This window comes from Heterodontus francisci, chromosome 23 (assembly GCF_036365525.1).
Source record: "Heterodontus francisci isolate sHetFra1 chromosome 23, sHetFra1.hap1, whole genome shotgun sequence".
Taxonomy (NCBI): Eukaryota; Metazoa; Chordata; class Chondrichthyes; order Heterodontiformes; family Heterodontidae; genus Heterodontus; species Heterodontus francisci.
In genome coordinates, this window is record NC_090393.1 from 62,286,399 (window position 1) to 62,313,852 (window position 27,454).

Genomic DNA, 27,454 nt, shown 5'->3' on the forward strand with positions numbered 1-27,454 from the left:
CTTCCAAATAAAAGGTGTTGCTATGGGAACCTATATGGATCCTAGCTGTGCCTGCCTTTTTGTGGAATACGTGGAACATTCTTTGCTCCGTTCCTGCTCAGGTTCCCTCCCTCACCTCTTCTTTGGCTATGTTGGTGTTGTCAGTGCTGCTTCCTGCTCTCACCCTGAGCTGGAAAATGTCATCAGCTTTGCTTCCAATTTCCACCCTTCTCTCGTTTTCACATGCTCCATATTTGACTTATCCCTTCCCTTCCTCGACTTCTCTATCTCCATTTCTGGGGATAGGCTGTCAAACACTCCTTCCAGGTGGAACAGCGATTTACTTGTACTGCTTTCAATTTAGTATATTGTAGTCACTGCTCACAATGCGGTCTTCTCTACACTGGGGAGACCAAATGCAGACTGGGTGATCGTCCGGCTGAATACCCCTGTTCATTCTGCAAGCGTAACTCTGAGATTCCCATCACTTTCCATTTTAATTCTCCGTAGCACTCCCACTCTGACCTCTGCCTCCTACACTGTTCTAATGATGCTCAACAGAAGCTGAAGAAACAGCACCTCATCTTTCGAATAGGCACTTTATAACCTTCCGGACTTGGTATTAAGTTCAATATTTTTAGATCATAACCACTGCTCCCATTTTTTCGGATATCAGCTGCTGGTACTGGTTCTGCAACTGTCATTTACATCTCCTCTAGACTCATCTTTTGTTTCTTTACAAGTCCCATTTCCATCTTCTTTTGCCTTGCACCATCATCCTTTTTTGTCACTTATTCTTCTGCCTTCCACCCTATCACAGACCTTTCCTTTTGTTCTTTCGCTCCCCCAGTTTCTCTTTTCCTTTTATTTGTTCATGGAATGTGAGTGTCGCTAGCAAGGCCAGCATTAATTGCCCATCTTTGCCTCTGTACTTGCTTAAAAACTGTTGCATCTTTACATTTTTCCAGTTGGAACAAAAGGATGTTGCTCTAAAATGTTAACTGTTTTCTCTCCACAGATACTGCCAGACCTGCTGAGTATTTCAAGCAGTTTTTAATTTGTATTATATCGTTATGGATCCATCTTATGGGGTCATGGGTAGTGTTAGTAATCATGCAGCCGTAATACATAATAGAGGCTATATGATCTCTGGTGTTAACATAAATTCAGTGCAAAATGCATTCGTATGTTCTTCCTCGTTCAGCATCTTCCACATTCAATTTCTGACAGTGGATGACATGCTACCTTGTCTTTCTGGGTCATCGCAGCTAGTGGAACTCAAATTGCAGTCTTTGTTGCCTTTGAAGGGGAGTGTGGAGGACTCCATCATGTGTTTGTACAAATTGTGAGGGCGTCCTCAACTGAGCCTGACTGCAGTGAGCACTGTGCATACAAGCACAATGAGATTACAATGTTAAAGTATAGATAGAAAGCTGTTGGTACACTTAAAATTGATAGTAGAAGTTGGATTCTGAGGACAAAGGAATAAAAGGTTATTAAACAATTACTTCATACCTGTCTTTCCTTTGGTAGAGCAGGGAAACTTCACGTTTCCAGGAAAAAGGATGGGGGAGTTCAATAGTATACAAAAAAAAATGTATATGGCAATAAAAGGAGCTTAAATGTTCCAGAAATAAAATACCTACCCCAGATAACATGCGTTCACTCAGGGACTGAAGCTTTGGTAAAGTCAGGAGTGATTCCTGGCTGATGAAAGGTCTCAGACCTGAAATGTTAACTCTCTCTCTCCACAGATGCTGCCAGACCTGCTGAGTATTTGCTGCATTTTCTGTTTTAATTTCCGATTTCCAGCATCCACAGTATTTTGCTTTTGTATTGGTGCTTCCTGGGGATTGGATATGGGTAGCATGACCTCATTATTTATAGAAAGGTTATGAGAAATCCTGAAAGCTATAGACCAGTAAGTTTAACAGCTGCATGGAAAATACTTTTTGCGAGATTGAGTAGATGAACACTTGGAAAACAGTTATTTGTTCAAGGAGAGTTGGCATGCGTGTAGATGATACCAAAGTACTGGACAAGGCAAATAATGAGGAACAATGCAAGCAGATTTAGAAAGATTTTAGGTAACTGGGCCAACAGGTGGCAGGTGCATTGCAATGTGAATAAGTATATAAGAATGAATATGCAAGTAAAGAACTCAGAAGGCGCATTCTGTTACATAAAATAGTTTTATCTTTGCTGATAAGAAAGAAATTGAGATTATTGTAAAGAAATCAATGAAAATTGCATCGTATCCATTTACAAGGACAAATAAAACACTGGGTAGAAGTAATACTTCTGGATTTTTTCTTCTTTTTCCATGTAATGAAATTATTTATAAAATGTGCTTGTAAATCAAAGGTTGCTTTAACAGGGTTAATTTTTCAGGACGGCCCTATACTGGAATAAAAATCACAATGAAAGAACTTGGATTGGAACAGCGCCATTTTCAGCCTCAGAACATCTGAAACACCTAGCAGCTAGAGAAGTACTTTTTTGAATTGTAGCCACTGTTGTAGAAAATGCAGCAGCAATTTACAAAGAAAGTCCCACAGCTATGTGATAAATGACCAATCTGTTGAACAATGTTGTTTAAGGGTAAATAATGACCAGGACATTGGGAGATCTCTCTTGCTGTTTTTCAAAAGCATCATAAGATCTTTCATGCCCATCTGAGAGGGTCAACAGAGCCTCGATTTTAATGTCTCAATCTCCAATAGCGCAGCACTTCCTTGGTGTCAGCCTAGAGTATGTGCTAAAGTTTCTGGAGTGAGATTGGAATCCCAACGTCCATCTGATTCAGAGGTAAGAATGCTAATAGTGAGCTGACACCTGTAAAATAGCTAGACAATAACTAGATGGGCCCAGACAATGGTGGCTTGTTAAAATACCTTCCAATATAGATCCACAGTTTAGAAAGCTGAATGACTTTTTTTTTTAGCTTTGCATGGTGATAATTTTGGGGTGGGGTCAGTGGGCTACATCCAAGCAAGTTTGATTGACAGCTTTACTGCCTAGCCTACCATCCCAAAAGGTTCAGGACTAACTCCCTGTGTCGGAAAGCTTTTCAAATGAGAGGCTGCAAGGGCAAGTCAGCTTCTGTTAAGAAAAAAGCTATATGGGCCTTTGCTGAAGTGAAGAGGTTAAAAATATAGGAGGATTATCTGGAAAATCTCGTTTGTTATGTTGGACTGAGGTGGAGGTAGCCTCACGACGTCTCTAATTAGCATTCTTACAGGAATATAGATTGTATCAAATGAGCTAAGAGACTTTGATCCATTCTGTACGTTTCACCTTACTGTGGAATAAAACAACTTGTGACTTGAACTACACTTCATCTCATCTAGTGCTGGTCTCTTTCAGAGAAATTGGTGAAATATATGAAATGCACAAATATTGAGTCCAGATTTTTTTATTCGTTCATGGGATGTGAGAGTCGCAGGCAAGGCCAGCATTTATTGCCCATCCCTAATTGCCCTTGAGACAATTGAGTGACTTGCTAGGTCATTTCAGCGGGCACTTCAAGGTCAACCACATTGCTACAGGTTTGAACATAAGAAAATAATAAACAGGAGCAGGAGTAGATCATGTGGTTTTTAAGCCTGCTCCGCCATTTAATACGATCATGGCTGATCTTCTGCCTGAACTCTATTTTCCCACTCATTCCCCATATTCCTTGATTCCCTGGGAGACCAAAAAATCTGTCTGTCTCAGCCTTGAATGTACTCAATGATGGAGCATCCACAATCCTCTGGAGTAGAGAATTCCAAAGATTCACAACCCTCAAGTGAAGAAATTTCTCATCTCAGTCCTAAATGAATAACCCCTTATCCTGAGACTGTGCCCCCATGTTCTAGATATCCAGTCAGGGTAAACAATTTGTCAAGACCTTCAGAATCTTGTACGTCTCATTGAGATCATCTCTCATTCTTCTGTACTCGAGAGTATAGGCCCAATTTACTCAATCTCTCATTTTAGGACAACCCCCAGGCACCAATTCAGTGATCCTTCGCTGTACTGCCTCCAATGCAAGTATATCCTTCCTTAGATATGAAGACCAACTGTGCACAGTATGTCTCACCGAAGCCCTATAGATATGTAGCAAGAGTTCCTTATTCTTGTACTCTAATCCCCTTGCAATAAAGGCCAACGTGCCATTTTCCTTCCTAATTACTTGCTGTCCCTGCATGCTAACTTCCCGTGTTCCTTGTATGAGTATGCCCAAGTCTCTCTCAACATCAACATTTAGAAGTTTTGGGCTCTTCCAAAAATATTCTGCTTTTTTATTCTTATTACCAAAGTGAATAACTGCACACTTCCCCACATTATACACCATCTGCCATCTTGTTGCCACTTACTTAATCTATTTGCAACCTCTGTGTTCTTCTCACGGCTTACATTCCCCCCTAGCTTTGTATCATCAACAAACTTGGATACATTACTCTTGGTCTCTTTGTCTATGTCATTAATATAGATTGTAAATAGCTGAGGGCCTAGCACTGATCCTTACAGTACTCCATTTATGACAGTCTGCCAACTTGAAAATGCCCCATTTATCCCTGCTCTCTGCTCACTGTCCATTAACCAATTCTTTATCCATGCAATATATTACCCCCAACTCCATGAGCCCTTATCTCTGTATCAATCTTTTGTTTGGCATCTTATTGGATTCCTTTTGGAAATCCAAGTATACTGCATCTCTGGCTCCCTTTTAACTGCTCTTAAGTCGCATATAGGCCAAAATGAGTAAGGATGGCAGGTTTCTTTCACCAAAGGATATTGGTGAACCAGATTTTTTTAACGACAGTAATGATCACTGATACTAGCTTTTTAATTCCAAATATATTTAATTAACTGAATTTAAATTCTTGTGTCTTTGGATCATTAGTTCAGGTCTCTGGATCACTGGACCATGAACATAACCACTATGCGACCCTACCCACCCCAGATCTAATGAGGGTGTAATTTTTACATCTCTGAGTTCTGCTATCATACAAGTAGATGCAAGACAGTATGAGTCATTTCCCATTAAGGAAGATGCACAGACAGTTTAAAGAAACAACTGTGTTACTCAGGTTGGGAAGGTATCCAAGGCATACCTGAATTTGTAGCAGTAATATTTCAAATAGTTGAAATAAAGAGGATGTATGTTTATACGGTTTTGCTCAGACCCCATCTGGATTCTGTACAAGGTTTTGGTCATCTAACTATTGCTATTGAGTGAATACAGAAGTGAGCTTCAATGGTGAGCGAGGATAATGAAAATATAAGTAATGAGAGCAGGTTAATGAAGCTGGGCTTGTTTCCTATGAGGAAAAGGTAGTGTTGTAGAAGTTATGAATGGGAACTGACTATGGCAAATGGTTCAAATCCTAGAGGATACAAGTTAAAAACCAAATTAAATCTCAAATTGAAACCACGAAGTTAGGGTTAAGGAGGGAAATCATACTGAATCTTTTCATTGAAAATATGATACGAGTATGAGTAGGTTATTTGGTCCTTCGAGTATTTATGATATATGTGTTATATGGGAAGCCATTGAAGCAGACAGTGTAAATTGAGATAACTGTTAAAATTCTTCTTTACTCATATAGCCTGAAGATGGGGCGGCACAGTGCGCAGTGGTTAGCACCGCAGCCTCACAGCTCCAGCGACCCGGGTTCAATTCTGGGTACTGCCTGTGTGGAGTTTGCAAGTTCTCCCTGTGTCTGCGTGGGTTTCCTCCAGGTGCTCCGGTTTCCTCCCACATGCCAAAGACTTGCAGGTTGATAGGTTAATTGGCCATTATAAATTGCCCCTAGTATAGGTAGGTGGTAGGGAAATATAGGAACAGGTGGGGATGTGGTAGGAATATGGGATTAGTGTAGAATTAGTATAAATGGGTGGTTGATGGTCGGCACGGACTCGGTGGGCCGAAGGGCCTGTTTCAGTGCTGTATCTCTAAACTAAACAAATAATCTATCAAAGGAGGGAAAACTACTTGGAATGCAAGCCTGTTAGTTTGGAACCATTGGTCTTCCCACCAAACTGTAAATTATGGGTCTTGTTTGAATTATATGTATGTCTCTTGAAAGAGAAGCTGCTGCGGGATAGGGTGAGAAGGCACTGGGTGTTATAGCAGATTAGATTGCACACAGTCCATCACTGCTGAGTTCTCTAGTTCAGCCTTGCTGCTGTCAGGAGGTATTGAGCAGATACAGGGAACATCGGAGGTAGAGTTGTAAAAAACTTTTCTTGCCAGTTTCAACCTCTCTTGAAGATATCAACTCTTTCCTGGGGCATGATAACACATGTGCCAGGCACTATCCAGTGCCTCAGCCAAATGGCCATTATTCAGATGCAGGTCTTGACAGTGCATATCAACAGTCTACCCTAACAAAGCAGAGCATCAGAAAAAATAGGTGACTAAGGATGACTGATTGAGATCTTTAAGATTTTGAAAGGGTTTAATAGGGTAGATGTGGAGATGTTGTTTCCACCAGATCAAGGGGCCTTGCATATAAAATAGTCACTAATAAATCCAATAGGAAATTCAGGAAAAACTTATTTACCCAGTAAGTGGTTAGAATGTGGAACTTGCTACCACAAGGTGTAGCTGAGGCATGTAGCATAAATGCATTTAGGGGAAAGCTAGATAAACAAGGGAGAAAGGAATGAAGGATATGTTGATGGGGTAAGATGAAGAAGGGTGGGAGAAGATTGGTGTGGAGTATAAACACTGGCATGGATCTGTTGGGCCGAATGACCTGTTTCAGTTCTGGAAATAGTGTGTACGTAGTACTTTGTAAGAATCTAATCCTATCTTAAATTAACAACCGCAGGCTTGCACTTCCCGTGGTGTTTCCTTGACAGTGATCAGAAATGAGAACACTGGCTGACTTCACACCACCCACATCCCCCCTCACCCCACCAAAATCAGGGATGCTAAGGCTAATTGTAGCAATGCTACCACCACTGTTAAAGCCTGGCTACCCTACCCAAACCCGACTACGTGTTGGGTTCGGGTCGGGTTGAAATTCCGAGTGCAGCATTCGGGCTCGGGTTGGGTCGGGCTGGACAGTGCTGCTTCCGGGAAGTCACGGGATCAGGCTTACCCATGATTCCCCACAACTCCAGCTGCAGGAATAGCCTGCTGCCAGAACAGATGAAGGATGTTCGTGTTGGATCGTGTCAGGCACGAAAAAAAATTAAAGGACTCTGGGTTGGGTTCGGGTTGGTTGTGGTTGGGTCGGGTTTTAATTTTATACCCGAGCCAGGCTTTACCCACTGTTGCTGAGATCAACCTAAGAACATTCTATTCTGTTTCAACCTACTCACAAGATACCCTCACTGAGTAATCATGGAATCTCCATGCCAACTCTTATGTGTGCAGCTGACCAATGCCAGACAGGCACTGTTAGAGACTCGGGAGCAAGTTGGGCACCCTCTCATTTGAGGTTGGCGCATGGCCTAGGGATGTAGAGAGAAAACAGGTGGATGTGCATTCTCAAGATGAATTGAGATAGCAGTGGTTTAAAACCTTTACAGTCATCCAGGTTGCAAAAATTAATTATACTCCGTTTTCAAAAGAAGGAATTCTACTTGGAAGTCTCATATTTTAGGAGTTTGGAGCACTTGCTCATCTGGTTTCTGTGTTATTACGACCGAGGTGGGAGGAGTGCACTGTCTTTTCTAGTTCAATTTCTCCACAGGTCACAACATAAATTTAAATGTTTACCCAGTTACCAATATGGTTAATCATAGACTCGACTCTTTGTCCCAGAATAAAATACACTAACCAGCTTTCTTTAATAAACAACAAAATTATCAGTTTATTATAAAACAAGACATAACCAGTAATGAAGCAAAGCATTAACACACCGATTGAAATATGAAAGTTCCCTTTTATCTCAGCCCCTCTCGCTCATTCACGCACACACACCGGTTAACAGGAAAAAATATTTTCTTTTTAGAGCTCTGTATCATAAAAAGACAAAAAAGAAAACTTTGGACAAATACTTGCTAATTCTTGAAGAAAAAAAGAAATGTGGAAAGATGCCAGTTGTCTCTTTTTTGGTTTGGCGTCCCAAATACGCATAGGCAGCTGTCACTGGGATCTTTCTGTGGAGCAATTCGGTCAGGCACCGTTGAGGATTTATCCGGCAGGTTTTTCCAGCATCTTAGGAGAAATGGGTCAACTGAAGTTTCAGGCAGGCCTTTCAGGAAGAATGCATCATCAATTTCTCTATTTCTTACACTTTCTTCTAGGAGCTTCTCAAAGAGATGGAAAAACTGGCAGCTGAGGTCTAACAAATAATTTATGAAGGTTTATCATAACTTCTTTGTTTTTTTTCCACACTATGGGAATAATTTTAACCTCCCTTCCCCCCCCCCCCCCCAAAATGAGTGGGTTTGAGTCAAGTGGGAAGCTAAAGTGTTAAAAATTTCTAATTAGAAATTTACAGGTGGTTCACCAGGATGTTACCAGAGATGACGAACTGCAGTTATGAAGAGAGGTTGGAAAAGTTAGAACTGTTCTCCTTGGAGCAGAGAAGGTAAAGAGGTGACCTAATAGAGGTTTTCAAGATGATGAGTAAAACTATTCTCTCTGTTGGGTGTGTCAATAACCAGTGTTATAGATTTAAAATCGTTGGCAAAAGATCTAGAGGGACGATGCGGAGAATTTTTTTCACTCAATGGTCAGGATCTGGAATGCTCTACTGAAAAGGTGGTGGAAACTGATTCCATAGATAATTTTAAAAAGGAGTTGGACAGGTACTTGAGGATGAAGAGCTTTCAGGGTTAAAAACAAAAAATGGCTTTGAGACTAAACATGACTGCTTTTCCAAAAATCCAGCACAAGCACTTCTGATTTTAATGGAGATGGGGTGGGAAGTAGACGACCAATGGCTTTCAGGAGATGGGTCGGTCATTGAAACCTGTTAAGGAGGCTGCACGCCTCCACTTTAACAAGGTTTCTATTTCTAACTCCCATCACCGCGTTTCCCAGATCTCATGAAACCCAGCAGGTAAAAAGAGGTGAGAAGGGCTGGATCCACGAGGTAAGTGCTTTTACAGAACTGTTTGTGGGCCAGGAGCAGCAGGGATGTTTCCTCCTGGCCCAACAAGCTTACCCTGTAAACTACTGCACCACTCCCCCCACCAACCCCAGCCCCCTGTAATGGCTCCACTCCCTTCGAACTATTCCATCACACTCCTGACTTGCACCTTATAGGTAGTGGATAAGCTTTGGAGAATCAGGAGATGTGTTGCTCACTGCAGAATTCCCAGCCTCTGACCTGGTATTGTATCCACAGTATTTATGTAATTGGTCCAGTTAAGTTTCTGGTCAATGGTACCCGCCCCCCCTCCCAGGATATTGATGGTGGGGGATTCAGCGATGTTAATACTGATGAATGTCAAGGGTTGATGGTTAGATTCTCTCTTGTTGGAGATGGTCATTGCCTGATACTTGTGTAGCATGAATGTTACTTGCCACTATCAGATCAATCCTGAATGAATTCCAGGTCTTGCTGCATTCCGCCATGGACTGCTTCATTATCTGAGGAATTACAAATGGTACTGAGCATTGTGCGATCATCAGCAACTATCCTCACTTCTGAAGGGGCTTGACAAGGTAGACACCGAGAGGTTGTTTCCCACCGCTGGGGAATCTGGAACATGGGGCCAAAGCCACAAGATAAGGAGTCGATCATTTAGGACTGACTTGAGGTGAAATTTCTTCACTCAGAGGGTTGTGAATCTTTGGAATTTTCTATCTCAGAGGGTTGTGGAAGTTCCATCCTTAGGTATATTCAAGGTTAGGAAAGATAGATGTACAGAAGAGCTGAATTCTAGAAGTGAGTTGAGAGTGACTTTAAGGCAGCATTTGAGCCAAATGTGACATCAAGGAGCTCTAGTAAAATTGAAGTTGATTGAAATTAGGGGAAACTCTCCACTTGCTGAAGCCATACTTAGCATAAAGGAAGATGGTTGTGGGTGTTGGAGGCCAATCATCTCAGCTCCAGAGCATCACTGCAGAAGTTTCTCACGGCGGTGTCCTATGCTCAGCCATCTTTAGCTCCTTCATCAATGACCTTCCCTCCATCATAAGACTTTATCAGATCAGGCCTGAATGATGTCCAGGTCTTGCTGCATTCTGCCATGGACTGCTTCATTATCTGAGGAGCTACAAATGGTACTGAACATTGTGCGATCATCAGCAACTATCCTCACTTCTGAAGGGGCTTGACAAGGTAGACACCGAGAGGTTGTTTCCCACCGCTGGGAAATCTGGAACATGGGGCCAAAGCCACAAGATAAGGAGTCAATCACTTTGGCTAAAGATGTTTGCAAGCGCATCAGCCTTGTCTTTTGCACTGACGTGCTGGGCTTCGCCATCATTGAGGGTGGGGATGTTCATGGAACGTCCTTCTCCCGTTAGTTGTTTAATTGGCATAACATAAGAAATAGGAGCAGGAGTAGACCATTCACCCCTCAAGCCTGCTCTGCTTTTCAGTACGATCATGGCTAATCTTCTGCCTTGACGCCACTTTTCCTACCACTTCCCCTATCCCTTGATTCCCTGAGAGGCCAAAAATCTATCTATCCTAACCTTGAATATACTAAAAGATGGAACATCCACAACCCTCTGGGATAGAAAATTCCAAAGATTCACAACCCTCTGAGTGAAGAAATTTCGCCACACGTCAATCCTAAATGATCAACTCCTTATCTTGCTGCCTTGGCCCCATGTTCCAGATTCCCCAGCGGGGGGAAACAACCTCTCGGTGTCTACCTTGTCAAGCCCCTTCAGAATCTTGTATGTTTCAATGATATCACCTCGAGAGTATAGGTCCAATATAGGACAACCCTCTCAACCAGAAACCAATCTAGTGAACCTTCGCTGTACCATCTCCGAGACAAGTATATCCTTCCTTAGATATGGAGACCAAAACTGCACAGCACTCCAGGTGTGGTCTCACCAAAGCCCTGTACAATTGTAGCATGACTTCCTTATCCTTGTACTCCAATCCCCTTGCAAGAAATGCCAATGTGCCATTTGCCTTCCAAATTGCTTGCTTAACTAGCATACTAACTTCCTGTGTTCCTTGTACAAATACACCCAAATTTCTCTGAACATCAACGTTTAAAAATATACTTTTTGTATTCTTACTACTGAAGTGAATAATCTCACATTTCCCCACATGGTACTCCATCTGCCACTTTGTTGCCCACTCACTTAACCAGTCTTTATCTCTATGCAGCTTCTTTGTCTCCTCGTCACAGCTTACAGTCCCAACTAGCTTAGTATCATCAGCAAACTCTCATTACTCTCAATCTCTTCGTCTAAGTCATTAATTTCGATTGTAAATAGTTGAGGCCCCAGCATTTATCCTTGTGGCATTCCGCTAGTTACACTCTGCCAACTTGAAAATGCCCTGTTTATCACTACTCTCTGCTTCCTGTCTGTAAACAATCCCCCATCCATGCTAATATATTAATCCCCAAATCCATGAGCCCTTTTCTTGTGTGTTAACCTTTTGCATGGTGCCTTATTGAAAATCCAAGTCTTCAACATCTACTGGCTCCCCTTTACTAGTTATATCCTGAAACAACTCTAATAAATTTGTCAAACATGACTTGCCCTTCATAAAACCATGTTGACTCTGTCTGATCATACTATGATTTTCTAAGTGCATTGTTAAGATTTCCTTAATAATAGATTCCAGCACTTTCCTGACGACTGAAGTCAGGCTAAGTGGCCTGTAGTTCCTTGTTTTATCTCTCCCTTTCTTGCATAGCAGTTTATATTTGCTAACTTGCAATTTGCTGGGGCCATTCTGGAATATAGGGATTCTTGGAAAACCATAACCAGTGCATCCACTATCTCTGCAGCTAACTCTTTTAGAACCCTAGGATGTGAACCATCAGGTCCTGGGGATTTTTTGAATTTTAATCCCTTAAGTTTCTCCAATACTTTTTTCCCACTGTTATTAATTACTTGACGTTCCTTAATAGCCCCTTGATTATTTTTTTTATTTCCAGTATGTAATTTGTGTCTTGAATTGTGAAGAGACACACTAAATAATTTTTCAATGTCTCTGCCATTTCCTCATTCCACATGATGATTTCTCCTTACTTTGCCTCTAAAGGACCAATGTTTACTTAAGCAACTCTCCTTTTTACATACTTGTAAAAGCTCTTACAGTCTGTTTTTATATTCCTGGCTAGTTTACTCTCATTCTATTTCTTTCCCCCATGAACATTTTGGTCACTCTTTGCTGGTTTCTAAAATTCTCCCAATCCTCAAGCTAACTACTATTCTTCACAACAGTGTAAGCCTCTTCTTTTACTCTGATACTATCCTTAACTTCCCTAATAAGTCGTGGATAAATTTTTCATGCTGAGTTTTTGTTTTTTAATGAAACGTATTTTTGTTGAACAGTTTGAAACATTTCTTTAAATGCTTACCACTGTTTATTTACCACCATACCATTTTGTCTTTTTACCTAATCAACTTTAGCCAGTTTTCCCCTCATACGTAAAAAAAAAGCGCTAGGGAAATTAATGTGTTTAAAGGCTGACAAATCCCCAGGGCCTGATAATCTACATCCCCGAGTACTAAAGGAAGTGGCCCTGGAAACAGTGGATGCATTGGTGATCATCTTCTAAAATTCTATAGACTCTGGAGCAGTTCCTACAGATTGGAGCGTGGCAAATGTAATCCCACTATTTAAAAAAAATAGGGAAAGAGAAAACAAGGAGCTACAGACCAGTGAGCCTTTACATCAGTAGTGGGGAAAATGCGAGAGTCTATTATGAAGGATGTGATAGCAGAATACCTGGAAAGCATAAACGGGATTGGGCAAAGTCAGCATGGGTTTACGAAAGAGAAATCATGCTTAAGAAATCTACTGGAGTTTTTTGAGGACGTAACTAGTAGAATAGATAAGGGAGAACCAGTGGATGTGGTGTATTTGGATTTTCAGAAATCTTTTGATATGGTCCCACAAAAGAGGTTAATGAGCAAAATTAAAGCACATGGGATTGGGGGTAATATACAGGCATGGATTGGGAATTGGTTGACAGACAGGAAACAGAGAGTAGGAATAAACGGGTCTTTTTCCGGGTGGCAGGCAGTGACTAGTAGGGTACCGCAGGGATCAGTGCTTGGGCTGCAGCTGTTCACAATATATATGAATGACTTGGGTGAGGGAACTAAATGTAACATTTACAAGTTCGTAGACAACACAAAGCTGGGGAGAAAGTCAGCTGTGAGGAGGATGCAAAGAGGCTCCAGTGTGATTTGGATAAGTTGGGTGAGTGGGCAAATGCATGGCAGATGTCGTATAACGTGGATAAATGTGAGGTTATCCACTTTGGTTGTAAAACCAGAAAAGCAGATTATTATCTGAACGGTGATAGATTGGGAAAGAGGGAGGTGCAACGAGACCTGGGTGTCCTTGTACACCAGTCGCTGAAAACAAACGTTCAGGTGCAGCAAGCAATTAGGAAGGTGAATGGTATGTTGGCCTTCATTGCAAGAGGATTTGAGTACAGGAGCAAGGATGTCTTAGTGCAGTTATACTGGGCCTTAGTGAGACCACATCTGGAGTATTGTGTGCAGTTTTGATCTCCTTATCTGAGGAAGGATGTTCTTGCCATGGAGGGTGTGCAAAGATTTACTAGGCTGATTCCTGGGATGGCAGGATTGACATATGAGGAGAGATTGGGTCAACTAGGCCTATATTCACTCGAGTTTAGAAGAATGAGAGGGAATCTCATAGAAACCTATAAAATTCTAACAGGATTAGACAAGCTAGATGCAGGGAGGATGTTCCCAATGGCTGGGGAGTCCAGAACCAGGAGTCACAGTCTCAGGATACGGGGTATGCCGTTTAGAACAGAAATGAGGAGAAATTTCTTCACTCTGATGGTGGTGAGCCTGTGGAATTCTCTACTGCAGAAGGCAGTCAAGGCCGAATCATTAAATATATTCAAGAAGGAGATAAATATATTTCTTAATGCCATAGGGATCAAGGGATATGGGGAAAAAGCGGGAACAGGGTACTGAATTAGACGATCAGCCATGATCTTTTTTGAATGGTGGAGAAGGGCCGAATGGCCTACTCCTCCTATTTTCTATGTTTACCTATGTAATTAGCTTTAAGTTTAAAGTTCTTGTTTTGGACTCGAGTATGTTACTCCCGAACTTAATATGGAATTCAGTTGCACTATGATCACTTTTTTCCAGAGGATCTTTTACTATGAGTTTACTATTTATCCCAGCCTCATTACACAAGGCTCTCCTTCTTGGCATTTCCTTGCGGATGAAGATTTTAGGGAGGTTGTACTCATCGGTTGCAGGCCCACTGGTGGCTAGTCAAGCCTAGCCGTTACCGGCAGATTCTCCCACAGCAGGTGCAAGCAAAGGTGTAGTCGCTACTGGGGGCAATTGGATCTATCCTTCTACTCCTTTTCTCTTTCATGCTGGTTCTTCGCTCAGTCTCAAAGGTGTCTGGAGCACTCCTGATGTAGCATCTCCAGGCATCACAATCTCTGGCCTGTGCTTCCCACTGGCAGTGGTTGATGTGGCACACAATGGGACTTCTTCAGGGAGTCCTTGAAACGTTTGCGTGGGGCCCCTCTGTTCCTTTTACCAGTGGTCAGCTCTCCATACAACACTATTTAGGGCAGGCGACTGTCGTCCATCCAGGCAATGAGACCCACTCAATGCAGTTGGCCTTGCAGGAGGATAGCCTTGATGCTGGTGATGTTGGCTGTTTCCAGGACTTCAGTGTTTGTCATGCGGTCCTGCCAGCAATCTTAATGCTGCGGAGGCAGCGCTGAATGAAGTGCTCCAGAAGGCGTCCACGATGGTGGTATAGGACCCATGACATGGCGCCGGACAGAAGGGTGATGAGGCGTATGGCTTTGTACACTTGGAGTTTGGTCAGTGTTCTGAGGCTGTGGTTGCTCCACATTCGTTTGTAGAGTCTGCCAAATGCGCTGTTTGCTATTGTCCACTTCCTTGTCTATGGTGGCATCAAACGAGATGATGCTCCCTAAATAGGTAAATTGCTTGGCGGCATTCAGCTCAGTTCCCTCTGACAATGCTTGGTGGTCTATATTCTTCCTGGGGTGCAGGCTAATGCAAGACTTCAGTTTTCCTTAAACTGATTTTTAGTCCGAAGAGTTGTGCCGCCTTGGAAAAATGTGCTGTTATACGTTGCAGGTCTGACTGACTGTGGGCCAGGAGAGCTTTTTCTTGTGTCTTTGTGTGAACTTGAAGACGCCGGAGGTTGAAGAGGTCTCCATCAGGCCAGAAGCGTACGTAAACTTCCTCCTTAAAATCTTCCGTTGCCTGCTGCAGCATCATGCTGAAAAAGCTAGTGAATAAGGTCGGGGCCAGCACACATCCCTGCTTTGTGCCATTGGAGATTCGGAAGGAAGTCGAGAGGTCGTTGGTTTGCTTGACTTGTCCATACTGATTTTCATGAAACTGCTTCACCATGGCCAGGAACTTGGGTGGGCATCCAAGTTTTCAAGGATTTTCCAAAGGCCATCTCTTCTCACAGTGTTGAATACCTTGCTGTGGTCTACGCAAGTGACGTATAGTCCTTTGTTTTGCTCACAACACTTTTCTTGTAATAGTCTGAGTGCAGATACCATGTCTGTAGTGCCTCTGTTTGTTCTGAAACCACACTGGCTCTCTGAGAGGTTTTCTTCCGCAATGGTAGGTACAAGCCTTTTCAGAAGTATTCTAGCCATGATCTTCGCAGCAATGGAAAGGAGGGTGATCCCATGGTAGTTGGAGCAGTCTGATTTTTCTCCTTTTGTTTTTGTAGAAGATGATGATATCGGCATCACAAAGATCCCATGGAATCCTGCCCTGTTCCCAGCAGGCTGTGAAAAACTCATGGAGCTAGGTGTATAGGACAGAGCCACCATGCCTCAAGGCTTTGGGTAGAATTCCATCAACTCCGGGTGTTTTGTTGCTCTTCATCCAGTTGACGGCAGTCACAGTTTCTTCCAGAGTTGGGCTCTCATCCAGTTCTTCTCTGATGGGCTGTTGTTGGATGCGATCAATGGCGGTATCATGCACGTGCACTTGGCGCTGAAGAGTGTTTCAAAGTGCTCCGACCAGCAATCCAGGACTTGCTCCTTGTTGGTGTGTAGGGTCTTGCCATTGGCGCTCCTCAAGGGGTTTTGGGTTTGATATGCTGTTCCATAGACAGATTTTTGTGCTTCATAGAAACTTCTTATGTTGCCAGTATCAGTGTACAGTTTTGATGAAAATGACAAGGAAATTCAAGATCTGCTAGCAATAAAAAGGTAAGCTCATCAGGCTCAGCTGGCCAGCCAAGAGAAAAAGACAGCCTACCATCAAGCATGCAGCACCCTTCAATGTAAACTGAGGAACATCCAAAATGACTGGTGGATCACACTTGCAGAAAAACCTCAACTTACACAATACTGGATCTGAAAAAACTATATGCCTAGTTGGTTCCACAATGTATTGTTCTAGAAAGCGGTGTTGAAAGCATTCTCCAGACTCATCTTCCAGGCTACCTTTGCCAATTTGTTTTATCCGGTCTATATGAAGATTAAAGTTCCCCATTATTACTAGATTGCCTTTGTTACAAGCTGCAATAATTTCTTGCTTTCTTGGCCAATGGTACAACTACTGTTAGGGGGCCTATGTACTACCCCCACCAGTGTTTTCTGACACTTGTTATTCCTCATCTCCAACCAAAATGATTCTACTTCCTGATCTTCTGAGCCACGACCCTTTCTTACTACTGTAGTTATTGTTACGACCGACGAGCCCCCAATAAATATGTTATTCAAGTCCCGGACGAGCCCCCAATAAATATGTTACGACCGACCGCTCCTGTCAAAGCCCCCAATCAAAATATACGGTTCTGATTGTGGTAGGACCAATACATTGTTAATTAAATCCCGTCGTTCCGCAGATTGGCTAACATATCATTAAAAAACTTTCAAAATTAAAGAAAGACCCAGCCAAATTGTACCATCGATTAACCCCCCCGAATGAGGCTAACCAAACCAGGTGTCTTTAAATCAACAAATTAACTCTTTAATTCGACGAACTAAATTCTTAAACACTTTGAAGATATAAGCAACATATAAAAATAGAAAAAATTAGAGTCCTTGCAAATTTACAATCCAGTGTTGCTTGAAGTCCTCACAGAATGTTTGTTGCTTGAAGTCCCCACGGAATGTTGCTTTCAATCTTTCAATAATTAACGACTTGCAAACTCTTTCAATAGGATCAAGCTGACTTTAGAGTTTTTGAGGGATAAAAGATTGTTACACTTTAACTTCCCTTTCTTCAATTTAAATTACCAGAGATCTCTGTTTTGGCTTGACATTTTCTTAGAATTTTGAGAGATAGTATTAAACAGACTAAAATCCTATTCCTTCAGTTTAAATGGTTGAGAGCTCTTTCTTCAGGTGTGCTCATCACAGCTGTGTCCTCTGTGTTTTCAGTTAAGACCAACTGTCTTCCTAACAGCTAGTTCAAAACTGAATTGTAACAAATGTATCGCATCAGGCTTACGCCCAGTGGCTATATCTGTGGTAAAGAGAATGCACCCTTTGAATCGCAGTCTCCAAATGGCTGTTTCTAAGGCAACAAAAATGCATCTTCCTATAACTCCTAAGGCTTGCCGGCTCTTAAAGCAAGACTGATCCCTTGCAAGTCTTAAAGGCAAACCGCATATTCCGAAAAAAACTACTGGACCATGTCATTATGCCATTCTAGATTCAGCACCAGTTCTTTCCTCGTGGGCTAGACATATACAGCTTAAAAAAGTCTACCTGTACCCATTTCTGGAATTCCTCCCACTGTTTGCCCTTTATGCATTTTCTCAGTTTATATCGGGATAATTGAAGTCCCCCATTATCACTAATGTTGTTATATTTTTCTGAAATTTGCCTGCAGATTTCCTCCTCTCCTTCCCAATATTTGGTAATCTATAGAATTTACCCAACAGCGTAACAACTCCCCTTTTGTTCTTTAACTGTAACAAAATACATTTTGTCTTTAGGCCCTCAAGCACATCATCCTTTTCCAGGGCTGTAACAGTGCCTTTTTTTTTCCTAACCACCTTCTCAAGGGCAATTATGGAGAGGCAATAAATGCTGGCCTTGCCTGTGATGCTCACATTCCAAGAACAAATAAAAAAAAGTATCTTTGATCAGTGCTCTTCCTTATTTTCCTTCCCTATTTCCTCTGAAGATACAGTAGCCAGGAATGTAAAGTTACTGTTCTTGCCCTTGTTTGAGCCAGGTCTCCCTCATTGCCACTATAAATCATAATCCCGTAAGGCAATTTACACCTACAGCTCACCAACCTTATTGGATCACTCAGTGCATTTGCGTGCATGCATTCTAAACCCGCCTTAGTATGCTTTGTATCTCTGCCTAACTTGTAATGGCTGCTAGGTTTTGCCCACGTTTCAAAGCCTGTTCTAGGGGAAAAGCGGTGTTGATTAACGTGCTGACTTGGCATTAATATGTTTTTTTAAAACTTGTTAAGCAGCAATAAATAGAAACTATGCAGATTTTACTGGATTCACACGATGTTAATTTCACACAAATGAAGGTTGTGTAAAAGCACCAGAGAGAGCATAGTTTGAGGGATAAACAAAGAAGGAGATTATTTACGGAACTAGTCAAAGGGAAGTCTTGGTGAACAGTGCAGCTTGGGTATAACATTCAAGCATGTTTTGAAGCAATAGGAGCAGATATAGTAGGACACGGTTGTGGGACCACTTTAAGAAGCTCTAAGTGAAGGTCACTGGAGTAAGTGGGATCGCGTCACACATGACCTGGGAGTTGTGGGTGTAGCCCGACAGAGTGAGATGTGTTTTGGTGTTCTCCTGCAGTAACTGTTTGTATATACGTGTGCTACTTAAGTTATAATAAAGACCACATTTTCTTTGGAAATTACTTTAAGTCCTGTGAGTCTTATATCAAAGGAACAAGTTATATTACAGACACCATAAGCCAAGAGGTTTGAGAGCATGGATGGTAGGTTTCCTGGAGTTACTGCTATCTGACACAGTGTGAATACTGCTGAAATGTAGTTTACCTGGACCTCCATGATCAGTAGAGTGTAAGGAGACTATTTGAAGGGGATGTAATCTCAGATCTGTCTCAGCATCTGAAACCGGATCTGTTTCCAAAGCGCAAAATTATTTTGTTTTTCTGTATGTGCGCTGATAGAGAGAAAATGGTCACTTCCTAACACGTTGTCAGAGCAAATGAAAACACTGATTTCTCCTGACCTCGAGAGGCTGAAACTGTCATAACTGTAAATAGGTTTTGCAGCAGTTCTGATGTTTTACTGTACTGTTTCTGATTTCTCACTGATTCTTTAAGTCTCGCTAATGAAGACCTGCCTTGTTTGACTCAACAGTTTATCTTGGCGCGTGTTACAACTTTAGAAGAGCCAGCCTACTGCACTGTTTTAGCATTGGTACTTCCTACGACAGTTATGCTTGTGACATTTGAATGAGACTGTAAATTCAGTGCCAGTTTGTGTTGTGGAGATGTGTTGCTTAGCAGCTAGGTTGGGATTATTTAAATTTATTTCACTTAATAAATTAGAGCTGTAAATTAGAGAAGCGACTTTCATCCTGTTAGTTGGGGCTGAATTCAAGCCCAAATCCCAGAGATGAAAGGACAGTGTGCCAACCCTCAACCATTTTATCTCAGCAAATGCTCTGTACAGCATTTTTTATAATGCAGTTATCCTAAGTGATGTTTGTGCAATCACCCTGGTGCTTTAGTTCTGTTCAGGGAAAGAAAATTGCCATTTTGAGTTGCATATGAGTCAGACATTCCTGTTTGAAGCTGTGCTGCTACTGTTATTTAATATGCATGCATTTTCACACAAATCTTGTACTTGTGCTTTTGAAGTCGCAGTGTAAAGACCAAATGTGGGTGGGGGGGAGGAATCCTCTTTCGTTTTTCTGTTCTGTTTCAGAGCAAAAGAAAAACAAAACTCACTTGTAGTGTATTTCACAGGTAGTGATATTTAATATACTATCTAATTTCTACTTCAGCTATCCAGCTTGAGGCATGATGTCCGGGGATGTTTTTACCCCAACACATCAGACAGATTACATGTCAGAATGGAGATTTTGAATAAGGAAATTTAATTTTAAAAGTTAGTCCATTTTACTGATCAGTATCTATAGGTCAACAAATTTCCCACAATGCAATGTGAATGCACTGATGTTGATGTAGTTTCTGTCCACTCAACCATTTCATTGCGGTACATCAGTTACTGTGTAAAGTGTTTTAGAAGGGAGATTAGGTGATGCAACCCCAACCTCCCCATCCCGGATGGTTCCCCGAGCAGACCGTCAAAGTCATTTGGCGGAATGCCTCATCACCAGAACTTTCAGACAAGCACCAAGACGTAGCTTGGCTGGTGGTGAGAAGGGCCCTCCCCGTCAGATCCTTCATGCACACCCGAAGTCTCGCCCCCTCCGCACAGTGCCCCCGCGTTGGCTGTGGTGGGGAAGAGACGGTCACCCACCTCCTCCTGGAATGTGCCTTTGCCAAGCAGGTGTGGAAAGAGATGCAGTGGTTTTTGTCAAGGTTCATCCCAAGCAGCTCTGTAACACCGGAGTCTGTGCTCTACGGGCTGTTCCCAGGGACGCACACTGAGACAAACATCAACTGCTGCTGGAGGACTATCAATTCGGTGAAAGACGCCCTTTGGTCTGCCCGAAACTTGCTGGTCTTCCAGCGCAAAGAGTTGTCCACCACCGAATGTTGCAGACTGGCACATTCCAAGGTCCAGGACTACGTGCTGAGGGACGCACTAAAGCTTGGGGCAGCCACAGCAAAGGCTCAATGGGGAAAGACCACAGTGTAAGGTTCCCCCACCAAGCTGGACTGAGGGGCTGGATCCATGGGAAACACCTCGAACTGTATCATTAATATTCTCAATTGCTGTAAATGTAAAACTGTAAGTGACATGACAATTGTGAAATGGAAGGGTTGGGAAGAAACTCATGACAGTATTGAAGGAAACTGATCTCCCTTGCAATGTTTGTATTTTTTGGTGCTGTTTGGAAACTGTTTGGCAATGTAATTTTTACAGATTTTTATGAATAAAGTATATTTTGGAAATAAAAAAAAAACCCCAACCTCCCCATATACCTTACCAATTGTCTTTTCGCCTCTCCTGAAAGAATTGACTTGATGGGGGGGGTTCAATTTTACAGCTGCCAGCAGTCCTCTGGCACCGTTATGTTTGAGCCTAGGCACATTTTAGCACCTTTTACTAGTCAAGAGCCAATTTGTAAAAAGTTGCAGCATCAGGAAATGTGCAATTACAACAGATCTAAAAATGTACTCTGGGCTTTTGCTTTACTCAGCTCAAACCATTTTTGTGAGGAGTGATGTGACCCAAATTAGCTGGTTTTAGACTTTTGTTTATCAACACAACTGGTTGTACACTGAAGGATCAGTTTTCATTTTTTAAAAATTGTTTAAAACTTTGCCAATTTGCTGTTATTGAATCCATACAGATGCTGTTGTGTTCCTTTATGTCAGATCTTCTTTCCTCGTTTCCCCCATCTCATGGTTGATAATGAAATCTCAATCCTTTGCACACAGCTTCAGACCTTTTTGTACTTATCCATCATACTTCCTGTGGTTCATGCAGTCTTTGGAAATGATTGTAGCAGATTGCTAACTTTAGCATGAAATAGCTTGTGTGCCAGATTCAGTTCTCTGGGCAAAGAGGGGAAAGGGCAGCATTAAACAACTGTTGGTTCCAAAATATTAGAGAGACACAAGGAAAGTGAAGGCTCTGGGAAACAGCACCTTTGGCTGTTGGCTAGTTGGGCAGCTAGCTGTCCTCAGTCACATTTTATATATGCCTTGAAATGTCTCTCTCTACATTCAGATCATGGATGATTATTTGACTTTCCTAATAGTTAATGGGCATGTGACTGAAGCACAAAAGAACCAGAAATGTTTCATTTGAATTTCAGAAGAATCCGTTTTCAATGCTAAAACAACTTTTGCTTCTTCTTTATTTGTCCAACCTCCATTTGTTAGTAATTGGCCATTATTTCAAGTAAGGAAGTCATCTGAAACACTTACCCTTTTAAGAAAACATGTGGACTGGATGTGCCCTTTCTCCTGTATTGTAAACTAGATCTGAAATAGGCCTTCCAGGTTTTCTTCCATTATAGGCATCAGACATAGATAAGGGAAACAGTTTTCAGAGTTTGGCAGTTTTGTTTTTAGGTCTCTCAGTCCCTTGTGGTGCAGGGAAAAATGTTTTTTTTTCCAAAGATTTACCATGCTTTCACATTGCTTTTAGTAAATGTCAGAAAACAAATTGGAACCATTTGACCACTGCTTTGGATGCCAGCCTCCTTGTCTTCAACCAATCTGGCGCTGGCTGTTCCAAGCTTTGTAGCAGCTTGTCACTTCCATTGGCAAACAGCATGAGTCTTTCCTGTAAACAACACTTTCTTTGTTGTCTTCCATTATTGTATTTTTCTGCATGTCACGTTTCTTACAGATATTGGCCTTTTGCAACAACTTGCCTTGAAGATATCCTAAAATCTATCAAAGTGGAATGATTCCAATGTCAAATTGTTTAAGGTGCTGATCCAAAGAAACCTTGGTCTTGGTAACTGTTGCCCCTCAGAAGATGAAGCACATACCTAGAGATGCAGGTGCATAATTCAAATATGAGAAATTAAGAAAAGCCAAGGATGAGAGCAGGTTAATGTACCCATTTGAAGCTCATCCCACTTATAACCTAGCTAGCATCATAGCATCCTGCTACATTGACCATCTCCAGTGCATCCATGTTCAACTCTCAGGGCAAGACAGACAATTGTGCACAAGTACAGAGAATTCAGAAGGTGGTATACTTTCTACAGTGACTCATGAAACTGCAGGGAAAACACCAGGCTGAGATGAACTCTGCTTGACCTCCTCTAGCATCAGCCATAAACTCGCCAAAACTTGTTTCAGTAGGTGCGGCTGTTTTTGGTGGTTGATATCGACATCAACTGAGTGATGTGTACACCCAGTCCCCAACCAATATCCAGGCAATTGCATTGCCTCTACTGTTGTAACCTTGGACATTGCCTAACTTGTGTTGTTTCAAGTGCCAAATCACCTAAAATGGTGCTGCAAACAAACAATGCTTTGGCTTAGTAATGATTGCCTCCCTCACAAGATGGCCTGCACCAGTGCAATAAGGCATTAACCATATTCAGTTGGTTTCAAGTCTCAGGATTCAAGCATATAATAAAAGCAAAATACTGCAGATGCTGGAAATCTGAAATAAAAACAAGAAATGCTGTACAAGCAGTTTGGTTAGCTCTGCAATCATGCTAGCTGTTGATCAATCTCAGGGTGGTAGCAGGGTTAGAGGTGTAATCGTTACACTGCAGCACCTCTCCCAACCAGATGAAGGAGTGGCCCTGTAAATGTACATTGTGGGTAACCATTCAAGTAAACAAGTCATCTGTCTATACATTTTATTGTTCTTACTTATACTGTAGTAAAAGTTAAAGGAATGAAACTGTCCACCAGTCAGTCAAGATATCTTATTTTTTTTTCAGTTTTCACTCTGATTTCCTCATCTAAAGGTTTCATTCAGGGTTACAGTTCCAGTGGTCCAAGTGATCAATTGGCTGCACACAGTCTTAGCAGATGTATTTGTACTTTGAGGGTGGGGGGGCAATCAGAGCCAATCCTGGTGCTGTTCCCACTCAATATCCACATACTTGTATGTCCACTTCATGGCTTAGAAACCAAAAGTTGGGCTTCTTTCCCTTTCCCTTGTCCAGGGACACTGCAGTAGTCTTTTGTCATCAAAAGCTTTCCTGGTCTGTGTGGCTCATTACCCAACCATTTTGAAAGATTTACTCAATGAACCACCATGGGGATGAGTTGTTGAAAGGTATTTAATTTAAAATTAAATGATGCCTTTGCATAACTTAAGAGTTGAAGAATATTGATGCTGGGGACAGGAATCTTTTTCCGTGTATTGTAATCTGGAGTTTGCTATGTATCAGTCATAGTGTAGCAATGAGTTAGGTGAAGAGGTCATTCCCTTCACATTGTGTTAACAATATTCATGTGGCTTGAATGAGACATGTTTGTGACCCAATTTGTGTTGAATTAGCCGAGCTTTGTGCAGTTAGTTCACATACAAAGGAAACAAAATTGAAAGGTAATTGATTTTTAAATGATGCATTTATATTCAACAACAAAACCTGTGTTTATATAAAGCATTTAACGTAGTATAACATCCTAAGATGCTTCACTGGAATGTTACGGACAGAATTGAGAGAGAACTGAAACCCAGTTCTTCTCCTCTTACTGCCCGAAATCAGTGTGTTTTTGACAACAAAGATGTATGTGTTTCTTAACCCCTGAATGTATGGCCAATTTGAATAACCAGCACGTTTTTTGTGGGTTTAAATAGGATTATTTGTATTCACATACACCTCGAAAGTCTAACACTACCTCCCACCCGCTCGCTCACTCACTCACTAATAAAAAGGGTAGTGCACTTTTACCAATTACAAAGGAGTTGTTGGTAAGTCATGTGATTTGGACTCATCCTGGGGAAAAGACATGCATTGTGGGCCCGGTGAAGAAGGCATTTTCACTCCTGAAGTGCAGTTAGCCAGAGTCATGTATCGACGTTGTTGCAGGATTCTCTCAAAGAGGTGGATTTTCAGCAGGTCACAGAGTTAGTTGCTTGTAGTCTCATTACCAGGAGGTTGGTGGTTTTCTGTACTGGCGGACTTGAAAAGGAACAGGCTTGGAGACCTTAAAATGTTACAGTCTCCAGTTCTTTGAAGGCACGATGGTACTGCCTTGTCTGCTTTCTCTGCAGCTGTTGTTTGCCGACTGATCAGTTTCTCCTTGGTGCTTGGAGTAGTAAGATTCATTATCTGTGTTTAGTTTCAGTCATGTGGCCACCTGTTCTATACTCCTAATGACGACCCAGAATGATTTGAATTTTGTAGCCATGGCTACACTATGGGGGATGGATGGAGGCCATTCACACCTACTTTTAACTGGTTTCTTACAGCTCTCTTTGTTAAGTTGCGAGCTCAGAGACAGCGTGTCTAGAAGTCCATGGATATTGAGTTTTGGGTAGGACTACAAACAACAGGAGGTGTGAATTCCATAAATGGTTTCGTCATAGAGCCATTTACGACTCAGAAGAAGGCCATTCAACCCAATGAGTCCATGGTGGCTCTCCACAGAGCTGTGCACTCAGTCTCACTCTCCAGCTTGATGCCAATAGCCCTGCAAGTCCATTTCTCTCAAGTGGCCACCCAACCTCCTCTTGAAGTCATTGATTTTCTCTGCTGTGATCACGCTTGTGGGCAGTGAGTTCCAGGTCATTATCACCCTCTGCATAAAAAAAAAAGTTGCTTCCTTCTATATCCTCTGCATCTTTTGCCCAAAACATCCAATCTGTGTCCCCTAGTCTTTGTACTATTTGTTAATGGGAACAGTTTTTCCTTGTCTAACTCATGTAAGCCTGTCATAATCTTGTACGCTTCTATTAAATCTCCCCTCATTCTCCATTGTTCTAAGGAGAACAAACCCAGTCTTTCCAACCGAACCTTGTAACTAAAATCCCCCATCCCTGGAACCATTCTGGTATATCTCCTCTGTACCCTCTAAAGGCCCTCACATCCTTCCTAAAGTGTGATGATCAGAACTGGACACAGAGCTTTATAAAAGTTCAGCATAACTTTCCAGCTTTTGTACTCAATGCCTGTACTTATAAAGCCCAAGATCCCATCTGCTTTACTAACCACTCTCTCAATATGTCCTGCCACCTTCAAAGATCTAATTCTCATGCACCCCAGGACCCTCTGTTCCTGCACACGGTTTAGAACTGTGCCATTAAGTATATATTACCTCTCCCTATTCCTTCTGCCAAAATGCATCACTTGTCAGTATTAAATTCCATCTGCCTATTCTGCTACCCTAAATATGTCCTATTACAGGTTGTTCATATCATCCTCACAGTTTGCCTCACCTCCAAGTTTGGTATCATCAGCAAATTTTGAGATTCTACCTCTATATTCCAAGTCATTTATATATAGCAAAAAGAGCAGTCTTGTTATGCCCATTCAAGGGAAACACTCCATCCATGGTCATTCAATTCAAAAGTCACCTGGCCCTCGGCAGCCATCTTATGCAGCCAATTTATTGTCCAGTGTGTTTCATTTAAAAAAAAAGGAAAAATTCACTTCCAGAAGATTCTATGCTAGATACAGCCCATGTTTAAAGTTATGAATAGGACATGCCTTTACTGGGCATGACCGAGTATAATCAGCATAAATTGACACTCAGCCAAAGAAGGAGTTATTCGAACAGGTAACTAAAAGCATGGTCAAAGAGTTGGGTTTCAAGGATCCTCTAAAGGAGGATGGAAAGTTATAGCGGTTTAGGGAGGGAGATTTGGGGCCTCGATAGATGAAGGCAAGACTGCCAATGGTAGGGCAAATGAAATGGGAAATGCATAAGAGACTATTGTTGATAAGTGGTATTCTTGGAGGGTTGGAGGTTACAGAGATGGGAAGAGGCGAGGCCATGGAGTGATTTGAACATGAGAATGAGAATTTTAATATCAAGGCATTAGTGAACTGGGTACCAATGTAGGTCAATGGGTACAGGGTGATGGGTGAACAGAACTTGCAGAGAGAGGACACTGTCACCCGTTACTGGGTTCAGACTTGGGTTCCAAAGATCAAAGTCATGTTGTAACCCTGTATATCCATTACCCGCATTATCTTGAGTTTCAAGATATTACAAAAGAACTAATTGAAGACATGGCCTTTGAATCTCTATAGTTAACGCTGAGCTAGTTTAACTGACCTTGAAAACCAGCAATCCATTTAGATTTGAGTATCTTCATGCTGGCATTTAACCAAATTCTGGAATATTTGCAGACATTTAGATGAAAGATGTGATTTTTTTTCTTTTGAGATTTGGCTTCAGCAGTTATAGAGGAAGAGGTTCGTACAGAAGTTCATTCGTTGTGGTTCCATGAACTGTGTGCATTGCATTCTGCTGTCATAGTGTTTCTGGTTTTTCTCACAGGAAGTACTTGCGTGATGTGGATCGTCAAGTGCTTGCCAAGCGGGCGTTAATTTTCACAGTGAAAGTTCTTGAGGACAACTTGAAGGAATTATCTGGGGTAATTCTACCAATTATTATTACATTGTTAATTGTCGGGGATATTTTGATGGACCTTTGCTCCAGTGGATGGTATGTGAGGCTGGCCAGTAGCACTCTCTATTCTAGTTTGTTTTCTCCTTCCCTCCTTCTGGTAGCAGTATCAGCTCGTCACCTCTTTGTGACCTACTCAAGGCGATGCGGTTCTGATGGGGTGGAGTGAGCTCTCCTTTAGCAACTAGGTGGAATCCTGTGCTGT

The 27,454-nt window shown here is 41.9% G+C and overlaps 1 protein-coding gene across 4 annotated transcripts in view; it reads left to right on the top strand.

The window, feature by feature from the left end:
• cabin1 (calcineurin binding protein 1) overlaps positions 1-27,454 on the top strand; it is a 678,888-nt gene that overhangs the window by 475,300 nt on the left and 176,134 nt on the right. For all 4 annotated transcript variants that reach the window (XM_068055415.1, XM_068055418.1, XM_068055416.1 and 1 more), the window contains one exon: positions 27,121-27,217. In XM_068055415.1, the coding sequence (XP_067911516.1) occupies positions 27,121-27,217 (97 nt within the window). The remainder of the gene's footprint in view (positions 1-27,120; positions 27,218-27,454) is intronic.